The 20,890-nt window shown below is 49.3% G+C and overlaps 2 protein-coding genes across 5 annotated transcripts in view; one reads left to right on the top strand and one right to left on the bottom strand.

The window, feature by feature from the left end:
* Positions 1–48: 48 nt before the first annotated feature.
* CENPO (centromere protein O) lies at positions 49–20,689 on the top strand. Of its 4 annotated transcripts, XR_004375091.2 has the most exons (8): positions 66–328; positions 2,168–2,328; positions 4,285–4,454; positions 5,119–5,248; positions 6,215–6,474; positions 8,017–8,188; positions 15,367–15,868; positions 20,603–20,689. XR_004375091.2 is itself a non-coding variant. In XM_032790533.2 (7 exons), the coding sequence occupies exons 2-7, from the start codon at positions 2,298–2,300 to the stop codon at positions 15,492–15,494; spliced, it is 891 nt and encodes a 296-aa protein (XP_032646424.1). In that variant the 5' UTR covers positions 49–328; positions 2,168–2,297; the 3' UTR covers positions 15,495–16,662. The 4 variants fall into 4 exon arrangements, 3 of the variants coding, with proteins under 3 accessions (XP_032646424.1, XP_074919678.1, XP_032646428.1); XM_032790533.2 differs by lacking the exon at positions 20,603–20,689 and having other exon boundaries at positions 49–328; positions 15,367–16,662; XM_075063577.1 differs by lacking the exon at positions 15,367–15,868 and having other exon boundaries at positions 20,603–20,671.
* Positions 20,685–20,890, bottom strand: part of ADCY3 (adenylate cyclase 3) — a 110,191-nt gene continuing 109,985 nt past the window's right edge. The window contains 1 exon segment of the mRNA XM_032790532.2: positions 20,685–20,867. Coding sequence (XP_032646423.1) covers positions 20,685–20,867 — 183 coding nt within the window.

The following is a 20,890-nucleotide window of genomic DNA, read 5'->3' as shown; positions in this document are numbered from 1 at the left end:
TACGGAATCGGGATGACCGCTGCGTAAAGCATGCCGGGAAAAGGGCTAGCTCACCGCCATCTTCCAATACGGACTCACTCAGCACGTACGCTATGCAGGGAAAGCAACGCGGGCGCCGCCATCTTGTCATACGGTAAACTGAGAACGACACCCCGGGCCTGCCGGAAATACACCCTGGGCTAGGCGTCTCCGCCTCGTTCTCAGACAAGCGTGCCGCGGGGTATGCTGGGAACGAAAATAAAGAGCGTCGCGTGACGTATTTCCCTTGGATTCAGTGCGCGGGCAGTTTGAGTGCGGGACCCGCAGCTCGTTTCCATGGTGCTCGCAGGTGAGTCCTCAAGCCGCCGTAGGAGGGTCGGTGTCCCCGTCCCCGTCCCCAGCGCGGGGTCCGACCCCTCCCCCCACACCGCCAGAATCCAGGAGTCCTGCCCCGCCCGCAACCGCCAGATCTTCTCCTCCCAGGAGTCCTGCTTCCCCGCCCCCAACTGCCAGAACCCGGGAGTCCTGCCCCGCCCCCAACACCACAGCCCCTCCTCCCAGGAGACCTGCTCTCCCCCGCCCCCAACTGCCAGAACCCCGGAGTCCTGCCCCGCCCGCAACTGCCAGATCCTCTCCTCCCAAGAGTCCCTGCTCCCCCCTCCCCCCGCAACTGCCAGAACCCGGGAGTCCTGCCCCGCCCCCAACACCACAGCCCCTCCTCCCAGGAGTCCTGCTTCCGCCACAACTGCCAGAATCCAGGAGTCCTTACCCTGCCCCGAAAGCCTAGGAGTCCTTGACCCCACCCCTGACTGCCAGGGCTCCAGAGTCCCAGCCCCTCCTCCCAGCAGTCGTGTTCCCCCGCCCACCCAACTGCCAGAACCCCGGAGTCCTGCCCCGCCCCCAACACCAGAGCCCCTCCTCCCAGCAGTCGTGTTCCCCCGCCCACCCAACTGCCAGAACCCCGGAGTCCTGCCCCGCCCCCAACACCAGAGCCCCTCCTCCCAGCAGTCGTGTTCCCCCGCCCACCCAACTGCCAGAACCCCGGAGTCCTGCCCCGCCCCCAACACCAGAGCCCCTCCTCCCAGCAGTCGTGTTCCCCCGCCCACCCAACTGCCAGAACCCCGGAGTCCTGCCCCGCCCCCAACACCAGAGCCCCTCCTCCCAGCAGTCGTGTTCCCCCGCCCACCCAACTGCCAGAACCCCGGAGTCCTGCCCCGCCCCCAACACCAGAGCCCCTCCTCCCAGCAGTCGTGTTCCCCCACCCACCCAAGTGCCAGAACCCCGGAGTCCTGTCTTCCCCCCAAGAACCCAGAAGTCGTAGCCCACACACACACACCAGAACCCCTCCCTGGACAAGGAATAGAACCAGGGTCCTGCAGGGCAGAGATCGGAACCCAGGAGTTCTGTGTCCTCCACTTCGCCAGGGTCCAACACCCACTTGCTTTGACAAGGTCACTCCAGTGAAGGCTGCTCTGATGCATTTTCCTGCACCAGTGTTTGTGAAAGTGGCTTCAATGCATGTGCCTCCCCCCCACCTTCCCTGTCTGAGCAGCAGGAAGAGTCAGTGGGACGCCTCATGAAGATAGATTAACATTGTTTTATACCATGTGCGCTTTCAGAAATCAACTTGAAAACACGGTGTCTGTACTCCTGCTAGTGTCTTACACTCTGCACTTATACTCAATGCCCTGGGAGAGGCATCCATGATCCCAGCCACAGAAAAGCCCCAGGTGCAGGGATTTTCATAGGCTGGAATCATTGTACCATCTGATTCTTTCAGTAGATAACCCTAGAGAGTAAAAGTCACGGCAGTTCTGGTCTAGCACTGCCGATTGGGCTATTAAAGGTCCTGTTGGTGGTGCTGCCTAGCTAAGGCAGGCTAGTCCCTACCTACTCTGACACCGCGCTGTGCCTTGGAAGCAGCCAGCAGCTGGTCTGGCAGGTGAAAGCTGTATGGAGCCAAGAGGGGAAGGGATAGCTCAGTGGTTTGAGCCCTGGCCTGCTAAACCCAGGGTTATGAGTTCAGTCTTTGAGGGGGTCTCTTAGGGATCAGGGGCAAAAATCAGTACTTGGTCCTGCTCGTGAAGGCAGGGGGCTGGACTTGATGACCTTTCAATGTCCCTTCCAGTTCTAGGAGATGGGCATATCTCCAATTTTTTTGTTTTAAAGAGTGATCTCTTCTTTTCAGCACAAAGAAGATTGCGGTGGCAAAACCCCTAGTGCCTTTGTGGTGTAATTCCATGGGGCCAGTACCTACCATGAAGATCCTTCATTCTACACCAAGCACTCTTGCCATTGCCTAAGAACTAGACGTGACAATGGAAGAGGCGACTGCTTACCTGAGAGATGGTAAGTTGCTAGAGAACAGACCACAGCCGTCTTCACTTTTAATATGGAGCGATGACCTGTAGAAACTATGGGTCTTAAGTGCAAAGTGCTCTCCAGCTTGGTGAAAGTGATACTCTCCTTGTTCAAAATCACTCCTTAAGATCCATTTCTGCCATAATAATAAAATCTTGCTCTTGTGTAGCACTCTTCATCTGGAAATCTCCAAGTACTTTGCAAAGGAGGTAAAGATCATTATTTCTGTTTTACATGTAGGAGAGCTGAGACAGGTGTGAGGTGACTTTGCCAAAGTCACCCAGGAGATCTGGGAGCCCATGTTTCCTGAGGTCCAGTTCAATGCAATATCCACTAGTTCAGTGGTTTTCAAGTTGTGGGTCGCAACCCAATACTGAGTCACGGCAGCTCTGGTCAGCACTGCCAGTTGGGCCGTTAAAAGTCCCGTTGGCGGTGCTGTCCAGCTAAGGCAGGCTAGTTCCTACCTGTTCTGACACCGCACTGTGCCCAGGAAGCAGCCACCAGCTGGTCTGGTGGGTGAAAGCTGTATGGAGCCACTTGCGTGCACCTCCACCTAGGAGCCAGACGTGCTGCTAGCCGCTTCCAGGGCGCAGCATGACCGCGGTACCAGGAAAGGCAGGAAGTCTGCCTTAGCAGACTGGGAGCTAGCCGAGGTAACTCCAGACCCCAATCCCCTGCCCCAAGCCTGAGCCCCTTCCTGTACCCCAAACTCCTCATCCCTGGCCCCACCCCAGAGCCTGCATCCAGAGCCTCGAGCCTCTCCCACACCCAGCCCTGAGCCCCCTCCTGCACCCTAAGCCCCTCATCCCTGGCCCCACTCCAGAGCCTGCACCCCCAGCCCCTCCCACACCCTGAGCCCCTCATTCCTGGCCCCACTCTGCAACCCTCACCCCAGCACCTCTGCCCCAGCCCTGAGCCCCTTCCACACCCCCAAACCCCTTGTCCCCAGTTCCGTTGGGTCGTGGGCATCAACAGTTTTTTTTCAACTGAGTTGCCAGAAAAAAAGTTTGAAAACCACTGCACTAGCCTACATTGCCTCAACAAATTAGCCAGCTATCAATGACTACATCAAGGGATGATTAGGACTCAAACATATATATATATATATGACCAAAAAGCCCCTTCACTGTAGGTTATGTCTCTTTCCCCTAACCTGTGTAAGTATGTAGTGATGAGAGTCTCTTCCTGTATCAGTACAGTGCCTGGCATGGTCTGGGTGCTACCATAATATAAATAGGCTTGGCAGAATCCAGCCCCTCCTCCAATTTTGACAGTTAACATAGATTTTTATTTTTAAAATTTTATCATCGATTAGTGTCACTTTTGTTTTTAAACATTTGCTGGAAATTAAGATGCGGGAGTAGGGCTAGGGTGGTACTGACTGAGGGCTGCTGGGGGTCCAAGACACAGTGGTGCAAAGAAGGCTGCAGTCCTGGCCCAGTGGAACAGAGGCCCCGGCCAGGACTACAAGGAGGAGAACAAGCCCCCAGCCGCAAGGGAGGCCATTCTGCTGCTGAATGGCTCCTGTCCGGGGTTAGAACCATTCAGCAGTGGAGTGGCCTCCCCCAACAGCTACCTCTTCATTGCAGTCCTGGCCAGGGATCTCTGCTCTGCTGAGCGTGGACCGCAGCCTTCACTGCGCCTTGTCCCTGCAGGGTTGGGTGTCACCAGCCCTGAGGCCATGCTGTCATGGGAGTGAAGGAGCTGGGTGGAGACAGAGGACTCCCTGCATATCCCAAGGGCTGGTGACACCTGATCCCTGCAGGGACATGGTGAGGGGGTGTGCTCCCTCTGACAGTTACTGATTTTTGTTGTTGATTTCAGCGTGTCAGTTATTTCAGCTGATATGCTGAAATCAACATCTATAGACTTTTAAATCCTGCCCAGGCTAAATATTAATAAATAATTGCAGACTGGATTTATCTGTTTGTTCCTTTCCTGGAGGGGTCCTATCCCATCTGGAAAAGCTAGAAGCTCATGCACGGAAACTAGCACTGAAGCAAGAAGAAACTCAACGGCAGCAGGAGAATTTGGCCAGGCTGAGAGCAAGAATCCAGGAGCTGAGACTCCAAAGAGATGAACTCCAGACCAAAGTGAATCTGCAGCAAGTTGGGGTAAGAATTAGGTGCTTGTCACGTAAAAGTGACAGAAGGTTGCAGACCGGCTTCTGTCCTTCCAGACTCTGTGATTGACGTATTTGTTATTTCTCTAATACAGTGGTCCTCAACCTTTTTTGTCTGGCAGGTGCCAGGTGAAGAGCCACAGAGGACTCCGCCGAAATTTCGGTGGCGACACCTCTGGATGACGCTGTTTGTACGCACCAAGCAGCGTCATCAAGAGGTGTCACCGCTGAATTTCGGCGGATGCTCGTCCACCAGCCAGTACGCAGGCGCATTTAGACGCCTCGGTGGGCGCCATGGCGCTTGCAGGCACCGCGTTGGGGACCCCTGCTCTAATACAACTAGCTGCTATTCTTTCCCTTCACATTTTTTTTTTAAAATAACTTCATGGTGCTGGCTTGAGAAAACTCCAGACCTAAGTTCTGTTCACAGAGGAGGTGCAGCACTGCCATGCCCCGCTACTCACAAAGAAACTGTTGTGTCCCTATCTTAGAACTTTTTTCTTCTCCTGTCACAAAATAGTATTCCAAGCAATCTGTCTTGCCCTGCTCTGAGCAGAGCAATCCCCAGCAGCAGCCTGGGCCACCCTTCATCCGGTAATTACTTGCTGTTTCAGTGACTTCTGAGCTGCTTTTCTTTCGTGTCTTGTATTTTATAGCTCATCAAGCAGGAAGGAACCACCAGCAGTAATGTGGAGCCCATCCAGGCAGCGGAGATCAGAGGGCAGGCTCTTCTAAAATGGAAAGTGGAAAATGTCAAGGCCATGCTGCAAGCATTTCATCTGACAGGTAAAGCCCTGAGATCTGTGCAAGCTCTGACTGGTGCCTGTATGTGGGGGTGTCCTTGATTCCAGCCACTGGTCTTATAGGGTTCTCATTTTGAAAGATGAACTTGATATCTAGCTGATTGTTTTCTATTAAAAGTGCTTCTATTGTGCTCTTAAATAAGTCATTAAGAGTGTTGAGGTGCTAGAAAAATAACTGAGTTTGAAAGAGATTAATTAATCAAGGGTTGATTCCCTTTGTCTGTCTCCTCAGATTCTCCATCCACCGCTAGAGTCTGTCAGGGTACTGGGTTAACACACTGTGTTCAGAACAAATTCTCATTGGCTGAGCCTTCCCTAAGGGCAGGATACTGTTTCTAATGTCTCTGAGCCTGTTCAAATTACTTCTTTAATGTGCATCACTTTCACCACAATTTCCAGTTTCTCTGTAATTAAACCAATCTTGCCACGATGCAGACGAGCTGATTAGGGGAGCATTTCCTAGCCTTTTTGGGTCACTGTGTATCAGTTTAATGAATCTTGGACCTTGGCTATGCCAGCCAGAGCATGCTGCCTTCCTCTACTCAATTGTGCGTTCTTGAACTCAACATTGAGTTTGAGCTTCTTGTGATGGTAGGACTGGTTTGGAATAGTTAAGCTCCATAGCAGGCTAGAGTGCATGCACCTGTGTGGAAGGTGTGCAGAAACATACCAGGACCCAGCACAGAAGCTTAGTGGAAGAAGTTGGGAACTTAAATTACTGGCCACAAAATCCTGAACCCACTAGAAGATTGAGGGGAGGGATATAAAAAATGATTCCAGGGTTCATGCCTCTTAATTCTTTCAAATCCTTATCCTCTTAGGATCCCTGTCTAATGACTAAATATATGTAGTGCGTTCCATATGTAGAACAACACAGTTAGCCGTCCATGCCCCCTTAGCAAAGCTTCCTTACAATAGTGTTGAATAAACACCCCTTTTTGTACCCAAGGTCTTAGTGGGAAATTGACCAAACAAGGAGTCTGTTTCTGCATCAGCACTGCTTATGAAGGCACCTACCTGGACTCCTACTACCTGGACCTCCTCATACAGCAACCAGTCCAGATTCGTCACCACTCTGTCCCCATCTTCATCCCCTTGGAGCAAATAGCCAAGAAGTACTTGCAGACCAACATCAAATGCTTCCTGGCTATGTTGTCTGATCACCTGAATGCTTATGCTGGAAGGAAATACCAGGCAGATCAGTTACAGGTACCAATGGCCCCAACACCACATTAATCTATTCTTGATCCTTGTATGTACCAAAAGGGAAATAAATGATATGGGAGTTTCTCAAGTCACACAATCTTGCGACCTTCCCACCTCATTTACTGTAATTACACCCACATATATTTGGGGGAGTGGGTGAAGTTACAGTAAATATGAGGTGGGAAGGATGCAAAATTGTGACTTGAGAACCAGGGATCTCTGAGTTCTAATTCCACTTGTGACAGAGCCACTGGGTATGGGCTTGAGTAGGTCATTAAATCGTTCTACTTAGGGTTCCACTCAGTAAAATGCAGAACATGACAGGGTGTTAAGAGGGTTAATAAGTTAACATTTAACTCTTTGAAGACGTATGTTAAGCAAGTTATTGCATTCCAGGTATGTGTGGTGGGGGGAAGAGTTAAACACACACATAATTTCTTTTGTTTAAATCTTAGAAACTGTGTTAGGCTGTAAATATCCTAAAAGCCTGTGAGCATCAGAGCTTGCATAGTATTTTTATGCAATGAAAATTGTGCAGAGAATTGTTTGTGTCAGAATCTGCACAGGAAGCTGTTAAGCTATAGGTCCTACAGAGGAGCACTCAAGGTTCCAGTTTTAGGTGTTGCATTGCTAATTATAGCATGAAATATGAACTCATTTGAAAACTGATGGAAATAAGTCTTAAATGTGTTAGCATGCATCACTAAAATTATATACATTAGAATAAGGTAATTCTCTAAGCAAAAAACTTCATTAACATGGAGTATAGTTTGGAAATACTTTTTTTTTTTTTTTTTAAACCAAAACTCACTGGCTTTAGAAAAATAAACATGTGCAAGTCAGAAAATTTGAAGTTAAGATTCCACAAACAACTTTTACTCTGTTCCACCCCATATCCAACACACAGTCCATCTATATCCCTGAGAGACTCAAACTTGTACCTCTTCTAGATTTCCAGTATAAGCCATGTATCACTGGTATACGGTCTCGTATTCTGCCAGCTAAGCATCCACCTATTATATGGTGGGCACTAATCTCTCCATAACCCTTTCTCCATACTGCCCCGATTCTCTCATTTTCCCTCTTCCCTTTTGTGCACAGAAAAGACATGTTGTTCTCCTCCTCCTCCCACCTGCCCTCTATACTCAGTATTGCAACATCTTCATATCTTTTTATCAGCAAATGCCCTCTGCTATTAACCAGTTAAAATCATAGCCCGCCATGTTCACTCTGTCTCCTGAATACAAATGCCACAATCTTCATCTGTTATAGGGTTGATGGTCCATGTGTCAAGATACAGGGTGGGGTAGATTTAGGACGTTTTTTGTAGTCTAAACTTCAGGTTTCCTGACTTTGAAATAAAAAATGTGTGCCAGCTCTGCTGTTTTTACTGCGAGGTTTTTGTTTGAGGTATGTACAATATGTTTCTAACCTTAAATCAGTCAGACCTCAGTGTATTCAAGATTTAGCAGAATGGGAGAAATCCTAGCCCCACTCTGAGTCTCTTTCATAGTTTAGTGCTTCTGTTTGTCTTCATCCCTCCAGGACCATTATTCAGCCTTTCTCGAAGGAACCTTGCAGAGAAACTCGTTGCATAATGTACTATTCTTTAATTATGATGTGGAAACAGAAAGCAAGACCTTTCCATTCAGAGCAAAGCTGGTTTATGGCGATCTGACCCGTAGTCTTCCAACTGAGGCCACTATTACATGTAAAGGTAAAATAAGGACATCTGTGTCCAGTCAGAGAGCATTTGTATGGGAGCAAGACCGAGCAAGATCAGAGCAAAACAATCTGCACTGGAGCTTTCATAGTCTGTTTGGGGTCATATTATTGTTGTTGTTCACTATTTGAACTTCAGGACAAGAAAGAAATGAGCAGCTTATTTTAGTTCTTGAGCCCTGTGGAAAAGCAGGCCACATGATTCCTATGTAGCTGGAGCTTTGCTCCAAAGAGGTTGTGGCCTCAAGCTATAAACATTTTATAGGCTTGCTACAGCTCATCTTAGCCAGGCTTTAAGATGATTCTGGATTGTTAGGGGCGTTGCTGGGTCTGAGGTGTATGGGGAACCAGGACTGGAATATGAGAATATTTGTATGTCCATTCCTGCACAAACCCAGAAAGATGCATGTTAATCTGTGACCTTGAATAAATTCAAATAGCAGAAAAATACTAATATTCATAGATTATAAGGCCAGAAGAGGCCATTTGGTCTTGTAGGCTGATCTCCTGTGTAACAGAGGCCAGAGAACTTCCCTAAATTAATTCCTGCTTGAACTAAAGCAGATGTTTTTAGAAAAACATCCGGTCTTGATTTATAAATTGCCCATGATGGAGAATCTGCCATGTGTTGCTCTGGTCCCCACAGGAACATATAAAGCTCGGTGCCAAACACGCAGGCCAGGTCAACCTGTATTCTAACAGTTGAGGCCCCTGCCATGTTGCAACTCAGTCCCCTGAACCAGGAAAGTTTGGAGGATAGAGGGGCTCATAATGAATTCAGAAGTGTGTGCGCTCTCAGCCAGAGTTACAGCTTGCTCAAGTATTCCATTTTTAATCCATTGTAGTAAAGATTATCCCATGGTTTCTTTCCACACTTTATGAAAGCCTTGAGATTGGGAATCTTCTCTCTCTCTGGGTGAGGAAGGAGGCAACGCTTTCATTGTGAATAGGATTTGACACTATGTGGTTTGCAGGCACTGGCCTGTACAGTATACTAGAAAGCAGGTGGTGGCAAAGAAGAGACAGGCAGTGTGGTTATGGCTCTCACCTGAAACATGAAGGGATAATGACAGAAAGCTTTGTGCCTGGGAATGGTCTGCCGGTCTTCACCCTCCTCTTCTGGAAATCTGTCCTTCCTCCTCCTCCATACTATTGTTCATTTGTTTCTATTATCATAGACTTGGACCAGGACCCTGTTGTGCTAGGGGTTGTACAGGCACAGGACAGAGACAGTGCCTGCCCCCAAAGATCTTACAATCCAAATATATGACAAGAGAAAACAGATATAAACAGACTGACAGGTGAATGCAGGGGAATCATGAGATAATGCCGGACAGCAGGCCACCCTCTCCTGATATTGTAAAGCCTTTGAGGCAGTCTTTTATCCAAATTTGCAATGATATAGATGTTTTATCGTCAGATGATACTGTGTATCATAGTACAGTCTCCCCATCATTTTGTGATGGGCTGCCATAAATGAGAAGAGTTGGTCTAAGAAATAAGACAGTTTCTCACCTTTGTAACTGTTGTTCTTTGAGATGTTGCTCATATCGATTCCAATTAGGGTGTGTGCACGCCCCACACACGATCGTCGGAAGATTTTTACCCTAGCAACACTCGGTGGGTCGGCTGAGGCGCCCCTGGAGTGGCTGTAACTCTGGCTGAGAGTGCACACACTTCTGAATTCATTATGAGCCCCTCTATCCTCCAAACTTTCCTGGTTCAGGGGACTGAGTTGTAACATGGCAGGAGCCTCAACTGTTAGAATACAGGTTGACCTGGCCTGCGTGCTTGGCACCGAGCTTTATATGTTCCTGTGGGGACCAGAGCAACATGTGGTAGATTCTCCATCATGGGCAATTTATAAATCAAGACCGGATGTTTTTCTAAACATGGCGCTGGATATACACTCCGGCCAACCCAGCGTCCCCTCAGTCCCTTCTTGCCGGCTACTCCGACGGAGGGGAAGGAGGGCGGGTTTGGAATGGATATGAGCAACACATTTCAAAGAACAACAGTTACAAAGGGTGAGTAACCGTCTTTGAGTGATTGCACATATCAGTTCCAGTTAGATGACTCTCAAGCCTTACCCAGGCGATGGGGTCGGAGTGAGATGTCGCAGAGTGAAAGACCGCTCAACCAAATGCAGCATCATCCCTGGACTGCTGCACTATCGCATAGTGGGTGGCAAAGGTATGCACCGATGACCAAGCCGCTGCCCTACATATCTCCTGTATGGGCACGTGTGCCAGGAAAGCAGAAGATGAAGCCTGAGCCCGTGTGGAGTGGGCGGTAAGGTGTGTAGTTACGACACCAGCCAAGTCATAGCATGCACGGATGCATGATGTGATCCAGGATGAGATGCGCTGGGAGGAGACCGGAAGGACCTTCATCTGGTCTGCCACAGCTACAAACAGCTGCAACATTTTCCTGAAAGGTTTTGTTCACTCAATGTAGATGGCCAGGGCCCTGCGAACATCCAGGGAGTGCAGCTGTTGCTCCCATCGAGAGGCAAGCGGCCTCAGGTAGAAGACTGGGAGAAAGATGTCCTGGTTGACATGGAAGGCAGACACCACCTTAGGGAGGAAGGCTGGGTGAGGTCGCAGCTGTACCTTGTCCATGTGGAACACCATATACAGTGGTTCCAATGTGAGCACCCTGAGCTCAAACACCCACCTTTCTGCTGCGAGGAAGGCTGTCTTCTGGGAAAGGTACAGGAGCGAGCATGTGGCCATCAGCTCGAATGGGGCACCCATGAGTCTGGGTAGGACCAGGTTAAGATCCTACATAGGGACAGGCTGTTGAATTCATGGGAACAGGTGCTCCAACTCCTGGAGGAATCTACTGACCATGGGATTGGAGAAGACCAAAATCATACGGGCTTTGTCCCTGCTCAGCTTGATCAGGACCCTGTGGACTAGCGGGAATGGAGGAAAGGTGTAGCACAGGTGATCCTTCCACTGTATTAGGAAGTGTCTGACAGGGAACCTGGAGAGCGTCCTTGAGGAGAGCAGAACACCTGGCATTTCCGATTCTCACGAGAGGGGAATAGGTCTATCAGGGGGAAGCTCCACTTCAGGAAGACAGAGTGGATGACATCCAGGCAAACTGACCACTCGTGAGCCTGGAATGATATGCTGAGGTGGTCTGCTAAGGTGTTCTGGACTCCTGGGAGAAATGATGCCACTAGATGGATCGAGTGAGCTATGCAGAATTCCCACAGATGAGTGGCCTCCTGACAGAGGGGATGATTGGGCTGCTCCTTGCTTGTTGATGTAAAACATGGCGGTAGTATTGTCTGTGAGGACTGCAACACAGCGGCCTTGAATGCGCTCTCAGAATGCCTGACATGCCAGGCGCACTGCTGTGAGTTCCTGTATGTTGATGTGCAGGGATAACTCTCCTATCAGCCATAACCCCTGTGTACGGAGATTCTAGAGGTGGGCTTCCATCCCAGGGATGACACATCTGTGACTAGGAACACCGAGGATTGTGGGACATGAAATGGCACCTCTTGGCACACTGGTTTGGGTTCCAGCCACCAGCCTAGAGAGGCTAATGCCCCTGGCGGGATAGAAACCACCATGGTCAAGCTTTCCCTACCTGGTTGGTAAACTGTTGATAGCCCAGCTTGGAGTGAACGTAGTTGCAGCCTGCCATGCCTGGTCACATACATGCAAGAGACCATGTGAGCCTGGAGGCATAGGCATGTTTTCACGGTTGAGGTCGGGAAGCTTTGCAGGCTGTGAACGATGTTCACCAGGGATTGGAAGCGTGCTTCCGGCAGAATTGCCTGGGCCAGGCCTGAGTCTAATACTGCTCCTATGAATTCTATCCTCTGGGTTGGTACCAGAGTGGATTTTGTGGCACTGAGCAGGATGCCCAGCCAATTGAACTTTTTCATGGTGAGCTGAACATGAGACTGCACCTGATCCCTGGAGCGACCCCAAATAAGCCAGTCGTCGAGATATGGGAACACTTGGATCCATTGTCGACAAAGGGAGGCAACCACCACAGCCATGCACTTGGTAAACACCCTGGGGGCCATGGACAGGCCAAAAGGAAAGACTGTGAATTGAAAATGCTGTTGATTGACCACAAAACGAAGGAAGCGTGTGTGCACTGGGTAGATCGCAATGTGGAAGTACATGTCCTTCATGTCAAGGGTGGCATACCAGTCTCCAGGATCTAGGGAAGGAATAATGGTCCCTATTAAGACCATGCGGAACTTCAACTTTACCATGAATTTGAGTCCGCGTAGGTCCAGGATGGGCCGAAGCCTGCCCTTGGCCTGGGGGATTAGGAAGTAGTAGGAGTGAAAACTGCAGCCCCTTGACTGTCCTGGAACCTCCTCTGTCACTCCCAAAGCTAGGATTCATAGCACCTCCAGTAGAAGGTGCTCATGAGAAGGGTCCCTGAAGAGGGATGGGGAAAGTGTGGGAGAGGGGGAAGCAAATTGGTGGGAGTATCTCCTTTCCACCGTGCATAGGACCCAATGGTCTGATCTTATGTAAGACCACGCATGGAGGAAATGGGAGAGATGATTTTGGAAAGGCAGGGAAGGATCCTGAATGGAGACTGGTGCTCCATCCTTGGGCGCACCTTCAAAAGTTCTGCTTAGGCCCTGCCGATGGCTTGGGAGGGCCCTGGCCTTGGCTGGCGTGGTGTCCAGTGTGTTTTCTTTTATCACCTTGGCCACATCTTCTAAAGAAGACCTGTCTTGGCTGAGGGGGAGGGCAGGATCTCTGAGGCTGAGGTCTGAAGGGCCTTCTCAGTGTTACTGGGGTATGCATTCCCAGAGAGCGCATGATGATTCCCAAGTCCTTCAGACTCTGCAGCCTTTGAGTCTGTCTTCTTGGAGAATAGGCCCTGGCTGTCAAAGGGCACATCCTGGAGGGTCTGCTGTAACTCTGGTTGTAAGCCAGGCCTGCAGCCATGAGATGCAGCGCATGGCTATGCCCGAGGCCAGGGTCCTAGCTGCTGAGTCCGCCGCGTCCAGAGAGCTTGTAGGGAGGTTCTTGTCACCTTCTTGCTTTTCTCTACTAGAGCCCCAAATCTCAGGACTCCTGTGGAACCAACTCTTTGAATTTTTCCATAGAGTGCCACGAATTAGTCATAACTGCTCAGGAGTGCCTGCTGGTCGGCCACCCTGAGCTAGAAGACTCCGGCTGAGCACACCTTGAGCCCAAACAAGTCTAGGCATCTGGCGTCCTTTGATTTAGGCACTGGGGCCTGCTGACCATGCCGCTCCTTCTCGTTGACCAAAGCCACAACAAGGGAGCACAGCTGGGGGTGCGTATAGAGGTATTCAAAGAACTTTGTCCCTTCAAAGGAGTACCTTTCCACCCCCTTGGCTATAGGTGGAATAGAGGCTGGCAATTACCAGATTGTCTTGGCATTGGCCTGTATAGTTCGTATGATGGGGAGGGTCACTTTGGAGGGTGCCTCCGCACACAGAATGTCCACCACAGGGTCCTACCTCCACCACCACCTCTACCTGGAGGTTCATATTGTGTGTCACCCTGCAGAGCAGTTCCTGGTGGGTGCAGAGGTCCATAGGAGGAGGGCCCGAAACTGCCTCATTGGGAAAGGAAGATACACCCGGGTGTAAGGGATCCTGTGCGAGGTCCTCTTGTGGAGGATCTTGTTGCTCAAGGTCCACCACGCTAGGAGCGTGGGCCTGCATTGGCACTGGAGCCATCACCTCAGAACCCCCGGGAGGGGGGGGCGGCAAGACACAGTGGCCTCCACTACTCGGGACTCCAAAGGGGCAGAACAGGAAGCCCTCAAAGGAACCCCCTGGGCCTGATTGGTATGGAATCGATATGAGCAACTCATCTCGAAGAAGAACTAGGAGTTCCTCTTGATCCAAAGCAGTTACGTGGTTTGTACTGTCTGGCAGCTTGTTGGCTCTGATTCTGCTTTCTGTGAATTCTTTCCCAGGATGTCTCTGTACTGCAGGTTTATGTACAAGGAATAGGCAAAAGGCTTTGTGGTTAAAAAGCAGCCAGTTTGTGGCCTCTGCTCCCTATCTGTGCTTTGTAGCAACATTTACCTCCTGTGGGTGCGGTGAGGGTTAGTGGTTTAATGCAAGGCTTTAATATTTCCCCGGCAATTATCTTGCAGAAGGACCCTGCAGCTGAGCCTGCTGTATGGGGGGGGTTCTGACTCTTCTGCTCTGCACCTGGTCCAATGATGGACTAGATAGAGCTCTGGGGAGAGGAGCCACTTGAGCAATCTTAGCCAATTGCTGGTTGTCTGGAGGCCCCATTGGCCAACAGCAGAGCTGGAGTGGAACTGAGGCCCAGCTCTGCAGGCGGACCTATGTGTCTTCCTCTGGTGCTGTGACTGGTAGAAGGGAAGTGGGAGTCTGTTGCTCCTGAAGCTCTTTCTTCCCTTCTCCTGCCACATTCAGCCCTCTGCAGATGAAGCTGTAGCCTTTGCTCAACAAGTTCAGATATTACAGTTCTGGGCACCAGTGTCTGAAAGATAAGCTGCTCCCCTGGCACTTCCCTCACGTTTACTCACCCTGAGCTGTGACTAGGGTTGCCACCCGTCGAGGTTTTACCCGGATGGTCCAATTTTTGGCTTCTGTGTCCAGGTGTCTCTTAGGGTTCCAGGTGCCTGGTTTTTGACTGGAAAGTCAGTCAAAGGGACCTGGCAACCTAAATGGCACCCGAACCAAAGTCCAGTTACCATGGGGTATGGGGAGGTATGTCATTAAAGTTCCTGCTCAGCTGGGGCTGCCTTCTATTTGCAAGCAGGCTCCTTGAGAAGATCCTGCCAGCGATGGGGAGAGGAGCATGTGACGGGCAGGACCTTGGGTAGAAAGAGGTGGAGCGGGGCGGGGCCTTGGGCATCCAGTTACCAGCAATTAGAAAGGTGGCAACCCTACCCGGGCTGTCTCAGTGCCAGGAAAAAGTGGGCCTTGAGCCATTTCCTGTCAAGTATTGAGAGAGACACCCACTCAGCAGCTGCTTCTCAGGAGAGACAGGGAGTGGAGAGAGTAAGGAAGGTGGAACAGAGGGGGAAGGGGGAGTAACAGATGAAACCAGATGGAACTCCCAACATGTGCAGAGGTGAGGAGGAGAGAAATCAGAAGCAAAGAGCTTTATGTTAGGGGTAATACTGAGTTCCTTTCAGCTACACTGATTTGCTGGTTTCTCTCTGAAGCAGGGGATGTTTCTGACTCTCTGGTAGAGAAGACAGCAGCTCATTCAAACTTGTTCCGCCACATGGCTCTGCACAAAGCCTTCGATTCCTTCAAAAGAGCAGCAGAAAGTCTGGATCAAACAGCGTAAGCAGATGGCGCCCTGTTCCCAGATCAAATGCACTTACTGTGCCTTCTGATTGCTGCAAAGCTCCATGGGAGGTTGCTGCTGTGTAAATGCTTTTTAAACTGGACTGCAGCAGAGTTTTGGGAAAATGCCTGCGGAATAGCTAAACCAGTTCATAGTACTGAGAGCACCGTCTTCTTGAGCAGCCTTTAGATGCCTGGTCTCTGCATATCCTTCTAGAGCTCCTCTCCTCCGGCGCATTGCTAAAGGGTTGCTGACAGACTAACATAGTTGCTATCATGGCTCCATAATACTTCACCAGACTGGACAGTAGACGAACACAGGAAATCCATCTCTCCACTGGAATGGGAAACAAAAATGACTTTCAGAGCTGTCAGGTAAACATTACAAAAGTCTAACAAAACGTAGCCCTAGTAAAAGCTGTCAGGGAAGCAGCCCCAGGGCCTGCAATCTTCCCTGTATCCCTCCAGCTGGTATCAAATGGTGTAGAGTAGGTGTAAGCTTCCTCTAGGTTGCTTTGCAAATGCCATGTTTAGTTCTAGGCCTCATGCTGCTGAAATTATCAACAAAGTCTCCAATTCTGCAACTGGATTCATGCAGGACAACCTCCAAGACTTCCATAGGGCTCTGTACAAGTGCAGAGTTCCTGCTGCATAGGTCAGGCTTATGTTAGCAGTTAGTGCCGACTCTGGTAGTGGATTCTGTGACAAGCAGTTATCCTCCGTGAGATGGACTATGGGCTTGACTACACTGTGCATTGGTACGCACTAGCATTTACACCCCTCTGGTGTGGACTAAACCACTGCGTAGACAAGCTTGAAGATCCTTCAAGGTGGATACTGAACCACCATCCTGTAATAATGTTTGGTTACTTCAAACATCAACCAAATTTAAATCAAGTGTGCACACTGTGGTGTTAATATAACTGTGGTTAAATCACCAATGCATTCCTTTAAAAAAAAAAAAAAAAAAAAAAAACAACCTTCAGAAAAAAATTAAAACTGACAGCAGCTATGAAAACCTGACTTTTCCCTGCATTCCCATATTGAGCTACTTTCTTTGTGTCCTGGTTTAAATGAGACTTTTGGCTTCCTTTTTTAAAATTCATTATTAATGGCACTTTCACTTGTTACTAAACATGCCTCATGATTAAAAATGCAATAATCTTAAATTTAATTTACTTTTAACTGTGGCAGTCGGCAATTATTTCTCTCAAGCCTGATGAGTGATATTTGACTAGGCAATTTTTCTTCCCATTTGTCATTCACCATAGAATCATAGACTTTAAAGTCAGAAGTGACCATTATGATTGTCTAGTCTGATCTCCTGTATAACGTAGGCCACAGAATCTTATCCACCCACTCGCATAACAAACCCCTGACTATATCTGAGCTATTGAAGTCCTCAAATCATGGTTTAAAGACTTGAAGAATCCTCCAGCAAGTAACCTGTGCCCTATGCTGCAGAGGAAGGTGAAAAACTCCAGCCAAGTGCTGCAGGGAAATGTTTTTGTTCTGGTTGCTTATAACTCTTGAAAATAGTTTAGGAGGCCAAATCTAACCTGACCATTGCTTTAAATTGCAACCTGAAGTTCTATGGCACATTGGCTGAGATTTATTTTATTACAACTGCATCATGTCTGAGTGGAAGACTGTCCCTGATGTTCAGAGTTAATTTTTTGGGGAATGCTAATGAAGATTTATGAAAGAACTGAGCAGATTATTGCAGAAAATTGCTGCAGGTTGCTGTTGCATAATGTACAGCCTCTAACTAGATCCCTGTCTGAAAATGTCTTTGTCCATGACAGCTAGCATCCTCCATGGTTTTTAGAATGGTGAAAAGCAGTTTCTTTCTTTGCCCGTTGCTGTGTCCCTACTGCCAGCCCTCAGCGAAGAGCAAGCAGGTTCTTGCATGCCACCAGGGGGATGCGCTGTAAGGACATAGATGGAACATAGAGGTCAGACCACTAGCATGATGAAAATGCTGCTGGTGTTGCTTTGGGTATTTCTACACTGCAGTTTGTCACCTGGGGGTTGGCTTGTGCCTGCTGACTTGGGCTAAGGGGCTGTTTAATTGCGGCGTAGAAAGTTGGCAGCCCGAGCTCTGGGATCCTCCCACTTCACAGGGTCCTAGCTCGAGCCTGAATGTCTACACTGCTGCACTGCAGACATACCCATAGGCAAGAGGGGTAGCAGAGGCTGTTTGCATTGTATCTAATAACTGCCGAGTGGATAGCAGCAAAGGCCTTTTCCCTGGCCCAGAGGGAGATCTATGCAGTCAGTCTGTTCCTGAGTGTGTAAATTGCATAGCACAGGGGCTCAAACTTTTCCAAGGAGCGGGGGAGGGGGACTAAACCTAAGGAAAGATTCCTTCTGAACACTCCTGGTGCCATCGTATCCCTGTGGCATCTAATGCGATTACTTTGCCATGTCATGTTTCTAATTCATTTAACAGTCTCCAATGCAATGAGTGTTTTGCCTTGCTTGGAAATACTAACTGCTCTCCATTCTTATTCCTCTCACTTCCCTGCTCATGCTGTTGTGAGGCCTGTTCCCCTTCTCATCCTTGTCCCTTATCCATATGTTCTTGCTCACTGGTGCCATTCTTCCCAGCATCCACTGCCCAGCCATCTCATCTTCTGCTCCCCTTAGTCCCTGCATCATGCTACTCTATTTGTTTTTCCCCTAGATGTTCCTTGGTAGTGGATGATTCCTGTTTCCTTTTCTTCACAGTAGCCCATTTGAGGGGGAGCTATGTTAGTCCCTCCTTGTTTCCAGCAGCTTTACGGGCGCTTTTCAATGGCCACAGCTGTAGAACCTGCTGGGGCCACCACGGCGGTGGGACTAGGACAGTGTGACCAAGGCTCTCCAAGGCCACTGCAGCCTGCAGTGTGGGAACCATGCAGGAACAAATGTTTTTGAGCAGCTCTTCCCAGCCCTTGTGAGCCATCCGACTGCCTAGCACTGTTTTGGGGCTGCAGGAGGGAGACTCAGCAAGCCGAAGGCCCAGATCATTGAAGTCAGTGGGAGTCAGCACCTAAATACCTTAGGCCCAGATCCTCCAAGTGATTTGCATAAAGTCACAGAGGGAGTCTGAGACAGAGCAGGGACTTGAAGCCAGATTTCCCAACTCCTAGGCTTGTTCTTTAACAAGTAAACTGTCTTCCTCCTCCCTTTGGTGTGGTGGATACAGCCACTTTGCACAGCTGTTAAGTGACGGTACAAGGCAGTGTTGCATGAGACCCACACTTCAACTGTGGCTGCATCGATCTTGACATTCTTAAGCACAAATTCAGATCTGGTGTAAATGGTCATCCCTCCCAGAGCTCAGCAAAGCTGCACCCACCTATAGTAGAGTGACATGCCAAATGGGTGTAAATTTCACTTGTTTCCCACACTCCCAAGAGCAGGCAAGCTACAAGCTACGCTCCTTTTCTGCCTCTACTTAGAATATGACCAACTACCCCTTCATTGACACCACCACTGAATTTGGGACTGGGTGATGTTCCTGACAGTGAAACCCACCAGGGCTCTGGTCCAGTGGATGGAGTCCCGTGTAAAAAATCCACACTTCTGAACAGTGTAGTGAAGCTGGACTAAACGTCCCCATGTTGCCAATGCTAGGCCAACTGCCTCCTCCTTCCAGCAAGCTAGCTCCCTCTTCTCAGGGCGCTGGATTACTTATACCGGTAGGAGAGAATCAGCCATGCGCTGCAGCGTTTTACATGTAGACAAGCTCTTACGCACTCTTGAAAAGCCCCCTGGGCACCAACCCACATCTTTAGGCCCCTGAATACCTTTAAAAATTGGGCCTCTTTCCCTTTGTTTCCACAGCTGGAAAGGGGCTAATGCTACTCATTGCTGTGAGGTGCTTGCTGACCTCCTGCTGAAAAGGCATTGTACACCTCTACCCCCATAGAACGCTGTCCTCAGGAGCCAAATGATCTTACCGTGTTACAGGGGAAACCGCGTTAGATCGAACTTGATTTGATCCCCTGGAGCACTGCTTTACCATATTATATCTGAATTCATGTTATATTGGGTCACGTTATATCAGAGTAGAGATGTACTTGTACTATCCTCTCCTAGTAGCTTCGCAGCTCAGAGAATGTATTTACGCTATAGGAAATTCATGCCGGGATTTGCTTTCCCTTCCATGCTGCATTTGTGCAGAGCCTCCCATGGGGTGAGGCCATGAGGCACTCAACCATCCAGCAGCCTAGGCCAGGGCATGGAAGTGTTCAGGACAAACTGGACACGGACTCACTGTCCTTTAAATTCAACTTGTTCTATTCAAGAAACTAGAGAAAGAATTACACTGTGTGTGTTCTCAAACAGAATAGTGGATGAAGGCTTTAATAAAACAGTCTTGTTCTTTGCCAATACCTGTCCATCTCTTTCTTAAAGCAACAGCAAAGGTGACAACAGCAGAGAGCAGAGTGCAAGGCAGTATTGGAAAGAGAAATCCGCAGATAGTCTAACAGACACAATTAAAAATATAAATGTCAATCTGTATCTTTTATATATATATTTATATATTTGAAATACACAACATTGGTTTTTATTTCTTTACCTCCAAGTCAAAGGAAATATTGCACTCTCTCTGATCTCCTAGCTATGGTGGCATAGGGGAAGGATGAGCATTGTGTGAACTAACAGAAAAGCCAAGTGCTCCTGTTTTAACTCTCCTGGCACACACCAGAGATTCTTCCTCTGACCACACACCCTGAGTTTTTATCTCTTAGCAACAAACACTAAGTGGAGGCTGGGTCTGTGGCACTAAATTAAATCCATGCCACCTGCCTCTCTCGATTACACTAACAGGATACACAGGAGCCTACTGCAATTGGGAGTGCTCCTGAAATGCTGTGTGAGGCTTCCACCTTCCCAACAGCCAGACCCACATCAGCACGAGGGTGCGTGTGTGTGAGCTGTGGGGGGATCGGATCAGTCCCTCCCCTGTCTCCCTTCTGCTAAGCTGCAGATGGGAGCTGAAGTCAAGCAGACCCCCCTCTAAGATAAACCTCCAGGAGAAAAGGAGCAGGACAGGGGTTGGTTTCTCTTAAATCTAGACATTGGGTTGAAAGATGTTACTATCAGTCTTGTTTCTAGAGCGCTGGGCACTCAGCTGCTTGTCTCTCGCCAGTGGGAGGCTGGACTTCATTTGCTAGTGGGAGCATGGAGCCCGGCTCCATCATGAGCTGTCGACCACCTGGTGTGGAAGAGTCACTGAAGAGCCATTGACGAAAGAGCCCTGCTTCTCCCGGCCCTTCAGGAAGAAGGTCAGCAACTCCCCTTTGCCCTTGACGTAGATGGCCCCCCGGCGCATAAAGCGGAAGCCGTACTCCTTAAGGACGAGATGGGTCTCTTCCACCACCTGCACAGATGAGCAGACACAGG

Source organism: Chelonoidis abingdonii, chromosome 3 (assembly GCF_003597395.2).
Source record: "Chelonoidis abingdonii isolate Lonesome George chromosome 3, CheloAbing_2.0, whole genome shotgun sequence".
NCBI lineage: Eukaryota > Metazoa > Chordata > Testudines > Testudinidae > Chelonoidis > Chelonoidis abingdonii.
The sequence above is the reverse complement of the archived record's forward strand: the minus strand, read 5'-3'. Positions and strand labels throughout refer to the sequence as shown.